This window comes from Glycine max, chromosome 2 (assembly GCF_000004515.6).
Source record: "Glycine max cultivar Williams 82 chromosome 2, Glycine_max_v4.0, whole genome shotgun sequence".
Taxonomy (NCBI): Eukaryota; Viridiplantae; Streptophyta; class Magnoliopsida; order Fabales; family Fabaceae; genus Glycine; species Glycine max.
This window is the reverse complement of record NC_016089.4, coordinates 40698353-40717409: the sequence shown is the minus strand read 5'-3', so window position 1 is coordinate 40717409 and position 19057 is coordinate 40698353. Positions and strand designations below refer to the sequence as shown.

The 19057-nt window shown below is 31.5% G+C and overlaps 2 protein-coding genes across 2 annotated transcripts; one reads left to right on the top strand and one right to left on the bottom strand.

Annotated features, from left to right (window-relative positions):
• Positions 1-7423: 7423 nt before the first annotated feature.
• On the top strand, positions 7424-9661 carry LOC100781657 (BTB/POZ domain-containing protein At2g24240). Its single transcript, XM_003519096.5, has one exon. It carries the CDS (start codon positions 8099-8101, stop codon positions 9437-9439), a length of 1341 nt encoding a protein of 446 aa, XP_003519144.1. The 5' UTR covers positions 7424-8098; the 3' UTR covers positions 9440-9661.
• Positions 9662-10318: 657 nt separating this feature from the next.
• On the bottom strand, positions 10319-15870 carry FAD6.1 (omega-6 fatty acid desaturase, chloroplastic). The gene is given in 10 exon segments (NM_001251307.2): positions 10319-10982; positions 11317-11431; positions 11713-11831; positions 12677-12854; positions 13021-13143; positions 13948-14099; positions 14255-14398; positions 14854-15092; positions 15576-15630; positions 15728-15870. Coding segments are annotated over 10 exon segments (1326 nt in total). The 5' UTR covers positions 15767-15870; the 3' UTR covers positions 10319-10820.
• Positions 15871-19057: the final 3187 nt, after the last annotated feature.

The window sequence follows — 19057 nt, the reverse complement described above, 5'->3', positions numbered from 1 at the left end:
ATCATATTAAAAGAAGTGTAACTCATTGAATAAGTTACATGAATTATTATAAATCTATTGACACGGTCTTCAAGTCCTACCAATCAAATAAAATAATAATTTTCATACAATAATTTTTTAAAATTTTAGGTTTAATAATTTTCTTTTTTTAACCTTTAAAAATTATTTTTATAATTATTGTTTCTATTTTTTAAAACAAATGAAAAATGTAAGTTTATTAGTTTTTCATAAATTACAAAAAAAGTAATGCATATATTGATCCTAAATAGAGAGATATATAAATACACGTTAGTTTCTTTAAATGATTTTATTAATAATTAAATTTTTAATCAATACTATATATAATGATACGTCTATAAAAGTGACATTAAGGTACATTTTATTAATCTATCTAACTTTTTGAGAATTTTTGAAATTAAAAGCTTTATATTTTAAATTTATGCTTTTATTTATTACTTGTAAAATAGTTTTTATTTTAAAAAAATTTAATCCAAATTTATTAATTTTTCAAAAAGGTTTTGTTAGCTCTTAATTCTAATTTAATACATGTTTTTTATGTGATGCTGATGAAAGAAGAAAAAAAGGAAGAAAAAAGGAAAGAAGAGTGCACCACATGATTTTCAGAACTTTTAGAACAGGGAAGGCATTACAGGAATTATTGGGCCCTGTTTCGGTGTTGGGCTCGGATAGGTATATCCAGTCCGAAACATTGGTAATTTTACTTTTATGTCAACGTAAATCTCGACGAAAATTATCAATTTTTTATGCAACATGATTGTTTCTTCCTTTTTAACTAGTTGGTTGTGCCCGAATACTTTTCCCTATACAAAAAAAGTTAAATGAAAATTGACACAGTATGTTTTTATATGGAAGTAATTCCTCTTAAATTGTCTCCTAACCATTCAAATTTTTATCTAACTTGTAGGGAGATGTCGCCACATACAATTAACATGCTGCACAATTAAAGCTACATTGTAGGGATCTGTTAATACTTAATACACATTGTTTAATAGGGGCATGAACAATTTCAACTGCAAAGATGATAAACTTATTTTGAAGCAAAGTAGCCATTTAGAGGTTTGAACTTTGGAATTTTAAATGGCTACAACAGAAGATTTGCTCAAACATACTCTACCTTTATAACTGACACGCATTCAGGATTAGTAATGTACATATATCCATCAAGTTAAAAGTCTCCTCATTTTCAATTTACCTTAAAAACTCCTTCACAAAAGAAAGAAAAAAAACCTCTTTCCTTGCCTCTAAGAACTCTTTGTTATCACTCATATCAAGTGTATTCTAAATTTTATTTGATCTTGCTTAGAAGGTTGATAGCTAGTAAAAGTATTTTTAATAAGCACAGGATAAATGACACTTGACATGGATATTCTCACAAACAAGTCCTTTGTAATTTTAGTTATCCAGCAACCAATTTGTACGTAGCATAATGAACTAAAGCCAAGTTAACTTGCTCTATTGAACTTATGACAGAACTTTTGTTCTAGTGCCTACTAAGGAATACCAGAAAATATGATTGTACTTGAAACTTATTACATAAACCAAAAAATCTCATCTATTGATTCAAGTATGAGCAACTGATATGAGAAATCCCACATATTTACCAACTCATTCTGTAATATACTACCGCATACTACCGAGTACCATCGATTGTAGGAATTTCATCTGCACAAGGATACATGAATCTGCCAAATATCCACAGTTCAAATGAAGCACCACTTCCTTCCAAAGATTCAGATCACAAACAAGGGGAAAGGATGAAGTCCTTAACACATGTAAATACACAACAATTGCTTATTGAGAAAGTTACACCTAATATTTTTTGGTTCCATTAATTCACCTAAATGGCCCTGCAATACCAATACCCTTTACCTAATGGCCATGGCCTAACGCCATAACCTACAACAAGTTCATGTAGAAAAGGAACATAGAAGACAAAGTTATACAAGAAAAAATAACCGTTGTTCATCTAACTTTTGTGTCAACAATAATGACAATGGCATGTAACTGCGGTAGTATAAAATAAAACATTATGCAAGTATCACTGCCATACCAAAAGAATAAACTGTTAGACAACGGCACGTCAGGATGTTAAAGTAGTATGAGAAAGAACCAAATCCTTTTATTTCGTTGGCTAAAATATGTCTATAATAAATACTCAAATTTTTTATTGGTTCCCTAATAAAAAAATCATTTTTGCTCATGATAAAATAAAAATTTTATTTATAATTCTTAACACTATTTTTTATCCCTGATAAATTAACGAATTTTGTATTTATTTCATGATAATTCTTTTCATTTGTTATTAGTTTCTTTGGGGAAAAAACTAATAACAAATGAAAAAATTTATGAGAAAACAAACAAAAAATTTATTGTTTATTAGGGATTAAAAAAATATCAAGAAGCAAAAACAAAATTATTTTATTAAGGACTGAATAAAAAAAATCATAAAAAAACAAATACAAATCTAGATATTTATTATTTCTTTCATATCTTACTTGTTACTACAGTCTATCATACTACTATTGTACTTCGGTGAGTTAGTGATTTTATTAGTGGATTATCTAGCAAACACATTGAAAATGCATAATTTTAGATGAGGGATTGAGGATTAGTTTGAAAAACTTCATCCTTAATAATAAAACCGGTTCTTCAAGTAAAAACTAATTATATCATATGATCATTACTAGCCCAAAGACAGACAACCGTATCCACATTTTTTATCTTTTGGGTAAGACATTAGTTGTAGTGTATAAATGGAATATTCGATTTTTTTAACAATCTAAAAATATAATATCATTATTTACTTCTTGAGAGGGAAGTGATTGACATTCAATGAGAGTAATGGGGAGTAGTTGGTGTGATTCGAATTGAAGGATAAAATGTCTCAAAATGTGTACACCATTCTACCCACATTTTTTATCATTTGGAATTGGAACTTTTATTGCAGTTAACTGAAGTAGGAAGTTGAATAATAATAATAATAAGTATCGAACCTTATTTATCCAGACCATGATGGACCAAGTCCATCTTATAGGTTGCTCTAGATGTGTGATTGATGGGGAAGAATGAAGATGAATAAATGCACCATACACTTGTATTACCATCTCTGAGTATACCATGCATTGCTTGCGGCAAATATAATGGAACTGGATAATCGTTTGACAAACTGCATTGTTAACATTCACTAATTGGCTTTAAATGTTTGGTCGTACCCACCAAAAGTATGATAAGACGAAGATAAACTATATATATGATGCCTTTGAGTTTAAGAAAATTTCCAATCATGTAACGTCTTTTTTAAGCTTCGTTACTGTAGAGCCAATCCCAATTTTAATTAACCAAAACTCTGCTTCTAAAGCATTCGGTCTCATCCTCGTTCCACTCCCCTGTCTCAAAAGTTAAAAAAGAAAGGAAGATTGTGACTATCACATAGCCACCAAACGCTGTCACAGATCAAGCTATTCTTAACAACTAGCAATATATTATTTGAAAAGGGTTTACATATGGTCATCTCTTCATCATGGTTGATCTTTTATTAAAGGAGTAAATATTTATTTTCATCTTTGATTTTATTAGACGCTGACAGTTACATGTTACATGTTTAAAAGATGAAAAATTAAAATTTTAAGATCGAATTTATAAAAAAAAAGTGATAAATTAGTATTATAGTTAATTTTTTTCATTCACTCAAACAGTTGTAATTACGTGACACTTCAGTCATTACATGACAATTCATGATTGTCATGTGTCATCCGACTCCTATTAGTTGTTATCTACTTGTTTGTCACATGTTATAAAATTGATTTTTTGATTTTGTCTCTAAATTTAACAACTTGTTGTCATTTTAATTTTTGAATCTAATCACTTAGTGATATTTTGATTTTTAAACTTAACACATACGATCATCTTGATCCCTGAAAGTATTTTTAAATTTTCAATTAAGTCTCATGTTGCATGAAATTATTAACATAGACACTATCATATTCTCTTACTTTTTGTTTTTTTTATGTAATTTCATCATTTAAATTATATTATAAATATGAAACTAATTTATGAGTAATTACATCACAATAGTAGTTGTTAAATCTAGACATTACTAACAAAATTCTATAAAATTTCAAATAAGATATTATACCCAAATTAAGTTATTATCTTACATGTTATTAATATTTGTAGAATGTTAGATTAATTAATTAATTAACCTTTTATGGAATAATGTTAATGTCAAAAAGGTAAATAAAAAAAAACTTGACCCATTAATCGTTTCCTTACATATTCTTTTGTAATCTTCACATTGTTGTTCAACGATTGAGTATTAACAAACATGACTTACTATAAGTTAAAAATATATGACCTACAAAATCGAGCATACAATATAGTAAACCCATTGAGTAAAATGATCCATTCTGTATATATTTTTTTTATAATTTTAACTTAATAAAATATAGTAAATAAATTAATAGCGATTTCAAATATAAAATAAAATATTTTTAATTTATATACTTGACAAATATTTTTCATTTAATTTTCATTACCATAAATAATTATTATCATTGTAAATAAATATCGATTATTATCAATATGCTAACATTTATATGTAGTGTGATACTTAATTAAAAATTAAAAGTATTTTAGGGACTAAAATAACAGTACGTACTTAAATTTAGAGATTAAAATATCAATAAATAGTTAAGTTCAATGAATAAAATGATAACAAGTTGTTAAATTCAAAAACCAAATAAAAAAATTAATCTTTTGACACCTGACAATCATCAGTTGTCACGTCATCACTGAAAACATTACGTAAGCACAATCATCTGAGTTAACATAAAAAATTAATAAAAGAACTAATTTATCATACTTTTTGTAAATTGAGGGACACAATTTTAATTTTTCATCTTTAAGGGACCTAGTTACAAGTGCATAACAAATTAAATGACGAAAATTAGTATTTAACATTTATTAAAGTCATTTGATATTTTTAAAATAGGTTAAATAGCCAAATTTATCCATAAAGATGCGAGACACTGATAAATTAATCCTTGAAAGATGAAAATTTAAAATCAGACTAAATGTGTAAAATAATACGACAAATTAATCTTGTTGATGATTTAATGATAAATTAGTCCCTAAATTTTACAATTTATTATCAAATTAGTCCTAAAAAGTATAATTTATTATCAAATTAATGCTTAAAAATTACACCTTAATAATAAATTAATCTCCCAAATTTAACGATGAGACTATTTTTACATGCTCAATAACTAAATTTTAACTAAATTTTAATGTCAAGTACTAGTCTTTCATCACATTGCACTTTCATAAATGAATTTGACTATTTAACCTTTAAAATATTATATTATCATATCTAACAATTAAAATGGATTTTTTTTTTGTTTTGCTAAAAACTACAAATCACCGCTTACAGCAAAACTCTCTTTATATATTATATTCTTAATTCTTAAACTTTTAAGACCACTGCCCAAGTTAGAATTAACACTATGCAGGATAGAAATTTACTAATAGTGCAAAAACTATCTTATATAAATACTGATTTGAAATCTTCTCACAATATCACCTTAGAGTAGGATCCTCCATGTCATGTGCAACATCATTGAAAATGGAAAGGAAAAAGGTGCAAGGCCTACCAAACCCTCTCCCCCGCAACGTCAACTCTACATATCCGGTATTTCCTCCTTAAAGTCTAAAAAATTACTCTTTAAAACTATGAATATCTTAGTTCCTAAAATTATCATACATTGTTTATATTAATTTCGATTATTGTAATTTTAAGGATTAAAATAATTATCGTGTAGTAACATCGATGATTAAAAAATGATAATTTTAAGAATTGAATGATATTTTATAACTTTAAAACTTAAATTGATTAATACCTATGGACTAATTTAATATATTTGATTTTCAAATAGGAATTGGAACGTATTGACTACTTCAAAAGCTCAAAGAAGGGTCCAATACTCAAGTGGGAAAGTTTTGCCGTCTACGGCCCGCTGCGGTGGGACAGGACATTTAGAAAAGGCTGAGTAATTGAAGGCCTAAATACTGTGAAAACAAAAAAGAAAAGGTCTCGTCTCGAGTTTCACAACCTGTTCCTTCAATTCAATCGGGTGGCACGCAATGAGTTCTCATTTTATCTTTCTAAATAAATATATAAAATACTCTTATTAGGAAAATTGAGAGTGAGACTTTATCTTATCATGAAAGGATAAAATGGAAAAAAAATGAATGTTCACTTGATAAATGCTGACGTTAAGACTTATCTGTTTTTCTATCATTCAATTACAAAACCCTTTTTGGTGTGTGTAGTGAAAATTGGCACTTCATTGTCACAGAATGGTGCAATTTCGCCTAACCTTCGTTGGTTACGAGAGAAGGAGCGCCATCCATTTAGGTTTGGAAGAAGCCATTTAAGAGAACTAAAGAATGACAAGGACACGTTACTAGTCAATAAATTGCAAATTGACCCAATTAGTAACAAAATTCAAAGAGTATACAAAATAAGTTGCTCATAAAATTTCAATCATCTAGTTCTAGTTCCAGTTCTAGGACCATTCCCTATTAATTCCGAGTTTTAAAAAATCTAATCAGTTTTAGAATTTGGAAGCCTCATGACGCGCTTTCTATCTATACTCCCAATCCCGCGCAACCTTAAATATTATTCAGCAAAGTAAATCATTAAAGGGGGTATGATCCCATGCTTTTGGACGTACTTTTTCCCTATCATTCAGATTTTATTACTGCCGTAAGATGTGATAATGTGAATGATGGTGTGTGATTCATTGGATTCCATGTAGATTTTTTTTTAGAACATGTGGGTTATTTAGTTTAACCAATTCTTTTTTTTTTGTTTAATTAGTCATTTAATTTTTATAGTTTTTAAATTTATTTCTTTTAGTTAACTAGTGAATTTTTTAGTTCTAAAGTTTAATAAGTAAATTTTTTTACTGAAACTTGCATTTTAATTTTTAAAAGGATTTTATCGTTAATTTTTTTTAATTCATTAGTTAAAGAATTTTAATTTAGTTTTTTTTAACATGCACCAACTTTTTAGTTTTTATTTTAGTTTTGATATCTTAAAACTCTACGTTTTAGTGTTTGTATTTAGAACATGGTTTAATTTATATATATATATATATAGTGTCTGTTGTTACTATTGTAATGGTGTAAAATCATTACAAAATAGATACTCCGTATATAAAAACTAAAACATAAAACAATTACTCGGATAACGGAGAATTTTTAAATACAAGAACTAAAACGTAAAATTTAGAACATGTATGCAAACTAAATAATTAATGAGCTATATTGTTTTTAGAGTTTAATATTTATATAATATTTTTCACATAATTAACTAATAAAAGAAATATAATCTTGATTTTCAAAATAATTATGATAAAAGTTCTATAAATTAAAATGTGTAATTTGAATTACATCATAAAGTCATTTACATTGTAAATGCATATTATCTTTGCTCTTATTTTTATAAGGAAAGACACAAATATACAAATATGTGTCGTGCAGCCAGTGGAAGAACAAGAAGGAGGGGACAAGAGGGAAAAAGAAATGCATAGAAAAACAGAGAGAGAACAAAAACAGAGTGACTTCGAGGGAGCGATCAAACTGAGTCAATTCGGTTTTGAATTCCAACCGCTCCACCCATCTTGATTCCTCTTCCCTTCACCAAATCCCAAAGTTTCCAAAATCCTCTTTTTTTTTTTTAAAAGCCGTCTCTCTTACAATACAATAAGCATCCCCATGTCTAGTTTTCCCACAATCTCATCATTTTCGCTTTGCTTAACCTCTGTTCTCTGATCCTATCACACACACCCTTCCATCCTTCCTTCCCCTTTGCTTTAATTCCAATCCTTCAACCATAATCATTCACTCATCTCTCTTCACCAAAAGAAAGGACATCCCTATTTATTCGCCACTCATTTTGTGGCAGTTACACCTCTGCTTCTCTGTTCATCCATCCAATTCAACCCAGAGGCGTTGAATTGAACGAACCCCATCTCCGGGTTTCTTGAAAAGTCACAAACTTGGGAGGAATCAAACCATGGGGGTTCAAAAAGACAGGGTGAAATTCAACGTGGGTGGCAGGGTGATGGAAACAACATCCACAACCCTCGCCAATGCTGGGCGCAATTCAATGTTCGGCGCAATGTTCGACGACAATTGGAACCTAATACCAAACAACGACGACAACAACAACAACGAAAGATTCATCGATCGCAACCCGGATTGCTTCGCGATTCTCCTCGATCTGCTCCGAACCGGCGAGCTCTACGTCCCACCCGATATCCCGGAGAAGCTCCTCTACAGGGAGGCCCTCTACTACGGCCTATTGGACCACGTGCGCGCCGCCAAGTGGGGCCCATTCGACGGCAACAGGTTAAGGTTGTCGCGGTCTCTGCAGGGCCAGGCACCGGGCGACGGAACCGCCATTCGGGCGGGCCCGGATGGCGGCTGCTGCGTTGCGCATGGCAGCATGGTTCATGTCTATGATTGGATGTTGGATGAACACCCACCTCTTAACCTTGATTACCAGAGGGTCAACGATGTTGGTTGGGTTGACTCCGACAACATCGTCATCGGAGTCAGCGAGCGCCTTGGGCGGGGCGACGGCGGGATGGGGCTGTTCAGCTCCCACACCGGAGAGCTTAGGTACAAGTTTCACGTTTGTCATGACAATCAGGTGAAGAGTTACACTGCTGGGGCTTTGAGTTTTAGTTCGGATTACAAGATATTTTCTAGTTGCAAAGGGAGGAGTAATGAGTATGGGGTTGGAGTTTGGGACCAGGTTACTGGGAAGCAGATTGATTTCTTCTACGAGCCTTTGGGGTGGTCTCTTGGGGATGCTGATAAGCTTCAGTGGATGGAAGGGAGCAATTGTTTGTTGGTGGCTACCATGTTTCCTAGGAAGGACAACTGTTACATTAGTCTTTTGGATTTCAGGGACAAGAAGATGGTGTGGTGTTGGTCTGATGTGGGGGCTCCTTTTGCCGTGGATGAGAAACGGGTCAGGGATGCTATTGCCATGGAGGATAATAACTCCATTTGTGTGGTCAATGAGTTTGAGGATTTGGGGTTCATGGATTTGAGAAGTTCTGCTGCCAATAGCATTAGGTGGAGCTCCAGGAGTAGGTTGATGAAGGGGAAGATGCCTGAGGAACCTTGTTATCCTAAACTGGCATTGCATGGGGGACAGCTTTTTTCGTCCATGAATGATTGTATTTCGGTGTTCTGTGGTCCTGAATGGGTTTTGACGTCTAGGCTCAGACGAAGCTATGGTGGTTCAATTTGTGATTTTTCCATTGGAGGGGATAGGCTTTTCGCGCTTCATAGTGAGGAGAATGTGGTTGATATTTGGGAGACTCCAACACCACCAATTATATGATTTTAGTTTTTTAGTGATAAGTTACTTTTCTTTGGTTTGCTGTAAACCAGACTGCTTCTGGTTTTCTAGATAGAGTTGAGTTTAAAAACTTGGATATACGAGATTGAGTAGTTTATAGCTTGGCATACATGTAGGTCTTACCTATACTGAAGATGTAATGGATTGGGGTATGTGAATATCTATAGAAAAAAAAGATGATATATGGATTGCTTATTTTCTGTTTCTTTTGACTCAGACTTCTTTCTTACATCACTTCAGATCTCTTGCAGGTTCTAATTTCGAACGAGCCCCCAGTTTATTCTTCTATCTCTTTTTTTTTTTTTTCTTTTTTAAAGGGCAAACCCTCTTCCTGAGACTTTTTTGACCTTTTTCTTTCACAAGTTTAAATTTGGTAAGACTTCACTAACCTTAAAAAAGATGAAGGGAATAATGTTAAGTGAAGTTCCTTCACATGTGTGAGCAGTTGTTAAAAGTTGTAACCGCTGCACCTTATCAATTTGCTTTGGATAGAATCGCTTCAGGTAAAGCGTCACTGGTGGCGTGGGTGGGGTGGTTTGCGGCTTTTAGGTCACTTTCCTATCCCAATAAATAGTATACATATAATATCCCTTCAACTCTTTCGGATGCATCAATTTGATCAAAAACACCCATAAATCCCAAAGTTGTTAGATCTAGTACCATGAGGTTAACGGACAAGGGACGATAACCAACCAGACAAATTACCTTGTCCAAGTTCTAAATATTAATTTAATCAAGCTTAGACATTAATTAGCAGGGGAAAAAAGACAAGATCGATTCTCTTGGTCTCTCCACAAGGAAAGACTTGTTTATGTTTAGAAGATCGTTCCACACTTCCACTTTTAAGTTTGAAAACAATTATGGCTGAATATGTTTTCATTAGATCAGGAAAAAAACTGTATACATTTTTTGAGGATGGAAACTCTGTAATTAAAATTCAGCAATATACTAAAAAAAGAGAAAAAAATAACAAAACATTGTCAGAACAGTATAGTAACTCAGTATGCTCAATCCAATGTGCCACACGCCACGTGCTTTTTTATCCATCAGACAACTTTATAATATAATATTCTTCCAACGTGATAACAAGAACCCCACTGTTCAGATTACCATAACATCTACTTTAACCTAATGAATGCTTCTCGATGACTTGACCTTGGATAATCCGCAACTTGGTAATATAATTACCCTAATACGTGAACTTTGAGAGCAGCAAGCAATTTTTTCGTTATACATGATATGAAAAATACTAGTAGAACTATATTAAACAAGATCGAAAATGTAAAAAGAAAATGAATGGCATACGAACCTAATTTGATACATAAAAAATTTCATATGAGAAAAAAAGCCAGTTTGGGCATAATTAAGCATAATCAGGCATGGTTTCCTTCAAAAATGTAATTGGACGAGAATCTTCAGGGGCAAGTTCGTCGAAGGCAACATAATTTTGCTCCTTGTCGTACACATGACACACTGTCATGATTGTCTTCATCAATCTCCAATTCCAACTAGCCTCATTCAGATACTGTCGATCCAACACATACAAAACAAGATAAAAAATAATTAGCAACAATGATATTTTCTATGAGAGATCTTAAACGTACGGGATTAGAGAAAAATGTACTAATGGAATAAACAAAACTTCCAAATCTTTCATTTGGACTACATCTACAATAAAGTTTCAGTGCCAAAGCGAATATTCTAACAAGTTCATTTTTTTTAAAGAGGAACATAAAAACCATTAGTTGTTAATTATGCTAACAACGCTGGAAAATACTTTTAATGTGAACAATCGAACAGTGACCCTCATTACAATACAGGAACAAGCAGAAAAAGATATTGGCATTTTTTTATCTTACCTGTCCCCAGTTTTCTTGGAGAGACTTATGGGCTGCTCTTAAATTATAGCTTGGTATCCTCGGGGATATGTGGTGTGGAATATGGACATTAATATCGTGACATAGGATCTCGATCCTGTTTAGAAGAAAAAAAAGAGTCAATAAATAGCAGTTAGTCGATTCTAATGCTATCAAGTTAATTTTGCAAACCTGCATTTTTAGACAAAATGACAAGATGGATAAATTATTAAAAATTATTCATAGAATCAAAGATCAGTCATTTTCAGATAAGTAATGAAATAAAAAAGCATTCAATAGTATAACTCATCAATTATGCAGTATATTCCACCTCCATGTGTAAATTTATAGGCAAGAAAAACGTACATTACAAAGAAAGGAGCAAAAAGAATCCATTACCATTTAGGATAATCACAATGAACAGTTCCATTAAGCTGTGCTTGCGCAGCATTCCACTCTTCTGAGTATTTGAATGGTATATGCGGTGCAGTATGATGTACCATGGTAAACGTACTCATCTGTGATCACAAGCAAAGAAACACCACTTATACTGTAACTCTTGTTATAACTTTTAACTATCAAGAGCCAAGAGCCCAAGACACATGACCATTGACCATTGTATTTGGGAGGAGAGGGGGATAACTAAACTACTAAATATTAATAATTCAGCAAGACTGCAATATGTGGAAACTGACAAAAACCTGTTGAAAGATTTGATAAATAAATAAAAGGCAAGCATGATACTTTAACTAGACTACTAGAGGTGTAAATAGAGTTAGACCTGCCTAGCAAAATGTTAACCTGATCTTTTGCCTCTAATTATCATAGACTATTTTCGGGGCAAAGCCTTAAAATAGCCATGAAGCTAAAACTTTTTAGTTTTCTAACTATTATAACTTTTAATAAGATTATAGTCTAAAATTTATATATTATATTCTAGAATTAATAAATTATGTAAGCATTGTAAATTATAGGTCATTTTGTTGAGCAAATTGGTTTTTTTGAATGGCATAAACCTTAGCCTATTTAGTTAAATAAGCCTCTTAAAAATTTAAGCCTAGTTTGTTTGCTAAATAGGCTAGGCCAAATAGGCCATAGGCAATTAATATGCACCGTGGCCTATTCCAACCCCTAGCAATAACTAGGAAATCCAGGAAAGAATTATAAAGACTTGAGTGTTAAAATTATATTTAAATGACAGCTTTGAAGTTTAAAAATTAGAAGTGCCATAGCTTTATTTAAGTAGAACACAGTGCTCTCTCATAAATCATCTGCCCCTTAGGAAACAAAAAGAAAGAAACAAAGACATTGGAGCCAACACTGACGAACAAAGTATGAATTTACAAGATAGAGTTGAAATTACCCAGAAGTGATAGCCCAACCATGGCATCAACCAGAATTTTATCCATCCCATGATTCCAGTCTTGTAAATAATTAATGGCCATCCAATTGCTATAAAGGCAAAAACACAAGCCAAACTTATCTTCACCCTTGGTACTTCACTTGGTCTGAACTTCTTCAAATCAAAGTGCCACATCAACCTGTGTTAGAATGCACCTCCATATCAATATTTGATATAAAATTAAAGGTAATAAAATATGAAATCAAGGCAATTTAACCTAACGAAGCAGTACTCGAGGAACTGCACAAAGATATTTCAAGGCATAGTTGACCTTAAAGAATAAATGATTCCTTTATATGCCATACCAGTGAGCTATAGACATCCAACATCGAAATGGACCATATCCGTATATTATTGCTTTCCTCAAAAGTGGAGTAGATTCAAACTCGTCCTTCCAAACAGGGTGCCAAGCAGTATCTTCACGTAACCTGTAGCATTATAAATGACTTACAGTTGAATGAAAGTAATGAAACACTGAAGCTACTGATTCTGTGAGAGAGAGACTGTTAAAATCAGAAATAAGCATACTGATTTATCCATTTATTAATGGAAACATTCTAGTTTTTAGGCCAGAATTACTGCACAAGACATAGACAACACAGGGTATTCCTCTTACAAGGAGTCTCCTCCTTCAAGATATAGCAATTAGTAAAACTATCGAATGAATATAACCACCCCAAGCCCCATACATATAATGCATCGCTGCCATCGCACACTAACTAGCAAACCATTCTATAACTGCCTAACTGCATAAAGACAGACACACTATACAACAAATAATAATTGATATCCATAGCTACTCAAATAACTGCCTAAGCAGCTGACCAAATTCACAATTACTACACTAACACTAATAATTCAGGCCTATTGAATCTCAGTTTGCTTCTTATCCCTTCTCACATAAACTTTCCAAGGTCTATCTCTATCAGAGACTAAGGAGTTTCATATGTACGTTTGTGTGCATCATGCAAATAAACCATGGTACAGGATCTTATCCATAACATGGATGTTACCATTATGTCTCTTACAGTGCATTATGCATGTTGTATATAGCCTGCATTTTTATCCCTTCAGTATTAGTGCCATCTGACTTTGAGTACATGTGGGACAGAGAGTGTGAATGTATATTGGAAAAAATTACTATATTGTACAACAGAATGACACATTATCTCACTACAAGATGCACCTAGTAAAACGAAAATACAAAATAGAAGGAAACACAAACTGCTTACATGTTTGTTTTTGCATGATGCCTGTCATGCTTAAATCGCCAAGGCTCATATGGATAAATCAGAGGCATAAAGGCCAGAGTTCCAACAATGTCTTCTACCAATTTGTTAGACGAAAATGATCTGTGAGCACAATCATGTCCTATAACAAAGAACTGTATTGCAAAAAAGGAAAGAGGATTATGAAACTTGAAACAAAAAAGTTGGCCTAGCTCTTTAAGGAGAAAAAGAGTTGTAGAGAGATAGGATTGAGAAGGATCTGAGATACAAGTAAGAAATACTCAAGGAAAAACGTGTATATTGAACTAACCCCAGTTATTGCAGTCCCTGTCCATACCCAAGCCAGAGGAAGAAGATACCAGGGGGCTTTGGAAATCATGAAGAGACCCAGTGCATAAGAAGTGACAGATATCAGAACAGATTTCCATGCTTTCACATCATCAATCTCAAAGACCTTCAAAAAAATGCAAAAGGAAAAATATGCACCATGATCAATGATTATATATGTAAATAAAAACTGTACCCTTCATTCCTTTCTTTAACTTTAGAGCAAAATTTTATGCCAGCAGAGGGGGGGGGGGGGGGGGGGGGGGAGTGAAAAGATGGCTTAGAGTTTGAAGTACCATATACATACACTGACGCCTTATCTTTCTCATAATGTGCAGTGAATATTACTGTCATCATCGATGTTTTATTATAAAACTTATATGTCATAATGATATTAGGATCATTTTGACAATACTTTATGCAAGCAAACAAAAACTAAAGAATGTTATTTTAAGCGTGCGAAAATATTTCATGGTAAAACATAGAGTATCTAAGAGGTGACTCTGCAAACTTCAATTAAACAGAAAAGTCCTGTTCAGTGATGATGCTATAAAACATGACATAGATTTTAAAAAAAAGCACCTCCTTAGGAAGGGAATTGATGACATCCTTTAAAGTAACATCATCTGGAAGCGGCTCTCCAACTTGCCTGAAACCGTAGTCTTCAGCTAGCTGTTTTCTATACTCCGCACTTTCCACCGGAGCTGGTTGTACTGGAATTGCCACGGCATGTATGACAGTAACCTTATTCCTAGTAACAAAATTCCTTTGACGCCTGAACCTTTTCTGGATAAGCCCATTACTGTTTAGACTAAATATACCTGTGGCAGCAGAATGACAAATAATTAAAATTCACCCATTACCCATGTCATTCATGTTTATGCCTATTAAAAGTTAAAACATAGAAGGCCCTATTACTGAGTCCAGGCCAGCCTATCAAAGGGTAATTCTTAAATTTTAAGACTAAGTGATATTGATCAGTGATGCCACCAGGTCATGGTAGCTAGCTTTTTGTTTTTTTTAAAGACTGCATGTATTGTATCATCTAGTGAAGACAATTCTGCTCAAACTAGTTAGGACAACTATAAACGACAAAACTCTCCTACGTAGCTGCTTACTGAGGACTCAAGGAGTGATGTTAGTATTTCTAATGATTGTTCTTAATATCGTATAATCTCAGAGGACCATTTCCAATCTCTTGAGCTTAATTGCGACAAGGAGCAATAAATTCAATTGGCAAGTAACGTTTCCAAATAATAAAACTAAAACACCGAATTGAGGTAAGGCAATTATAACGTGCATACCCGGGGAGTACCGGGCAGCAATGTCTCTCCTCAGAACTGGTTTCTGATAAGAACCCTGCAAAATGAAACCACAATAAAACTAACACTTCCTTGAAAGTTGGTTGAAACACGCTTAGGAATTGGAATAAGGCTAAAAGATAAAGGAAGAAAACCTTGAATAGGAGTAATGAATCAGCGAGCGTGCAAGCCATTATGTGTGAGCAGAAATTGAATTAAGCTCACAACAAGGGATAAAATTGAAAGAGGTAACCTTTTTTCTTGTTTTTGTTGCTATTTTTTTTTTTTTTTCCCTTTCAGAAATCGTGGTGGGTGGCAATGTGTTTTATATGTAGAGCGAGTGGTCGTTTCGTCGTGGGGCCCTCTAAATGTGGACTGCGTTTAAGAGACCTTCGCAGCCGCATATTGTATTGGACGGTGTCGTTCTCCGTCCACTCCTGCCAGAATACAACTATGCAAAACACTGTTGCCACCCTAAGTATTCTTAAAAATCCAAAAAAAAATATTCTTGAAAATATTTATATAATTTTTTTTGAAAATCTTGATATGTCTATTCATTACTTTAGTTATTTATCATATTAAATAATCTAATAAGAATAATATGAAATTTTTAGTGTAATAAAAAAATTAAATGAAGAAAATTAGATTTTCACCTCCCGATGACAAAAAAAAAAAAACTCTCCGTGAGACTTTTTTTTAGAATCTTATTTTTTAAAATAAATATTAAATATGAAAAATTAAAATTTCAATTCTAAAATTTTAAGGTATTTAATTATAATAAAAATTAACAAATTTATGACAACATAAAATGATTTGTGATTAATGATAATTTAATATTTTTTTATTCTGTGTGAGTACATGACTCTTCTTCTTCGGTTAATTTTCACATGATCAATATAAGAAATTTAACACAAACCATCAATAAGAAAATATTTTTTTATATAAATTTTAAAATAATTATTATAAAACTTAGCAAATTTATAATAAGATAATTTTTGTGAACTTGTGAACGGAAACAAGTATACACAATATTATACTATTCTAATTATATTCAAAAAAAAAAGATTATAAATTATTAAAATTTTAACAGTTAACTTTTAATTTACTATTATGTTTAGTATTGTTTTCTACCTTTTTTTATTGATTAAAGCTATATTTGTTGTTATTAAAAGCGTGCAATGGAGAAATAAAATAGAATGACAATAAATATTTTTATTTAGATTATTTGATAAAGGACTGTGTTAGGCCCTCGGGTTAAGATTATTACTTTTTGAGGTTCTTTTTATCTATTACTTAGAAGACATCAAAATCAAGAATGTAATGAATATCTTCATTTATAATAAATTTTATTTTAATTTTTTAATATGACCTTAAATAATACTTCTCTCGTCTATGATATGATAAATATATAAAATATTTAAGAATTAGATAGAAATAAAAATCTAATTTTTTAAGGATAATTAAGAATATTATTAAAATAACCATTAGTATTATTTTAGTTTTTTAAGTAAATAAGTAAAGAAAAACACCTTTTCTTTTATCAGTAAATAGATTAAAAGAAAGAAAGAAAAGAACTATCAATTAAATTTAAAACCTCTATACTTCCATTTTGTTTGTTTTTCTTGTCCTTATAAATTGAAGACTACTTCTTTTTTTATAAATCCTGTAGTTTTTTTCTCTGATATAAAAAACGTGTTTTATCTGTTGTTTTTAATTATCATTTACCACGTTTTACATTTATAAATGTGTGAGACTCCACGATTTTGGCTTCCGTAATGTAAATCGAATTCTAGAGAATAAGTATAACCATGTGCGTTGACTTGAAGGTTGAATAGGAAGGGTATTTCCTCCTATGTATATAGAGAGAAAATGATTAAAAAAATAATTAAATTAACAAATATTGTTTTGATAATTATTATATCATTTTTATAAATTATGCCTGTACATGTTTCCCATTGGCCATGGGTGGTGGACTGGTTTGTGCTCTTGTGTTGGTGTTTCAAAATATTTCTTTACGATTTTTAATTTCAACCATGATATTTGGAATTTTTTTAATACTTCTTATACATAGATTTCTTCATTTAAAATGATAAATTTTTAAATACTTGGCGAAAATGGGTCATCTTACAATTGCTCATTTTAATATTCTTTCTCACATATCCCTGTTTTAGACTCTCTAATTGTTGTTGATGCTAGGGGAGTTCCTTTGTAGTGCTTGTCAGTGCCTTAGTGTTTCCTTTATTTCCTTGCATAATAATAAAAAAAATTATAGCAAAGTTTAATTTTAATATATTTTTTTATATTATCAACCAATAAAATATATTTTAGATGCATATTTTAAAAGTAATAAATACAAAAAATAATAACTTTCAACTATGCATTTAATGCATAACCAGAACGAAAATAAGCTCTTCTTCAATGCTTACATCTTCATTCAATATGACAAAAAAAAGAGCTCTACAAGAACTTACAAACTTTTGCTTCGATATTTCTAAGTCTCAAACAGTCAAACTGTCTATGTCTCAGTGGATATCACCTAATTTTGAACGTTTTGTATTTGAGATTATATTGTATATCCTCTTGTTATGAGTTATCTTGGAAACCTTAAAAATCTTCGTTGTTTGTGAAAATCCGGATAAACTTAGTATTAAAAAATACTTTAGATAAATGATTTAAGTATAAATGAAGATGTTGTAAGGCCTAAAAAGGATGTAAAAAATATTTGGTTGTAACACCAGTTGCTTAGTGAAAATCCTTCAAAAGGAAAGGGTTGGACGTAGTCGGATTTGGAGACAAGTTAAAATAAATTTTTGCATGTTTTTCTCTTTATTTCTTATATCCCTTTCACATTTTTTCTAGTGAGCACTTTTATTTTCCGCACTTATACTTGTATTTGTGATAAAGTTTTTAAATTCACGATCACACAATTTACCCCTTTCTTCTTATTTTAGTAGGTATCAACACTTGTTACGTGTGTTTTGAGTCTTAATTGGACGAAATTAAATTTAAACAAATAATCCTATAAAAAAAATTAAACCTGTAGAAATAAAAACAATTTGTCCCAACTCGTCTTTTGTTCATCCTAATATTAATCAAGGCAAATAAAGACCTAAAGACATAAAGTCATGTTACTATAAATTGTTGTTCTCTATCAGTCACTACTACTATCCTAAACCACCATGCTACTATCCCTTGGTTGTTGTTTTTTATTTTATTTTATTTTTTACTTCCAAAGAATTTCATTATATAATCTCCAACACTTATTCATCTAGCTAGTTTATTGTAACACTTGACCAAAAAGTGAATTTTGGCATTTTCTTTATCTTTTTGAAAGTAGGAGCCAATAACCTTAGGGATAGCAAAAGAAATCTTGTTGTATTAGTTAATTATTTCAAAACCTTGCTATTTGACCTGTTCAAACAAGGTTTTTTTATTTACTCTTTTTTTATACTAGTATTTCTTAAGAGAATTGTTATTTTTTTTCT

Coding starts and splice junctions, on each gene's coding strand:
- LOC100781657 (XM_003519096.5), top strand. CDS start 8,099: ATGGGGGTTCAAAAAGACAGGGTGAAATTCAACGTGGGTGGCAGGGTG.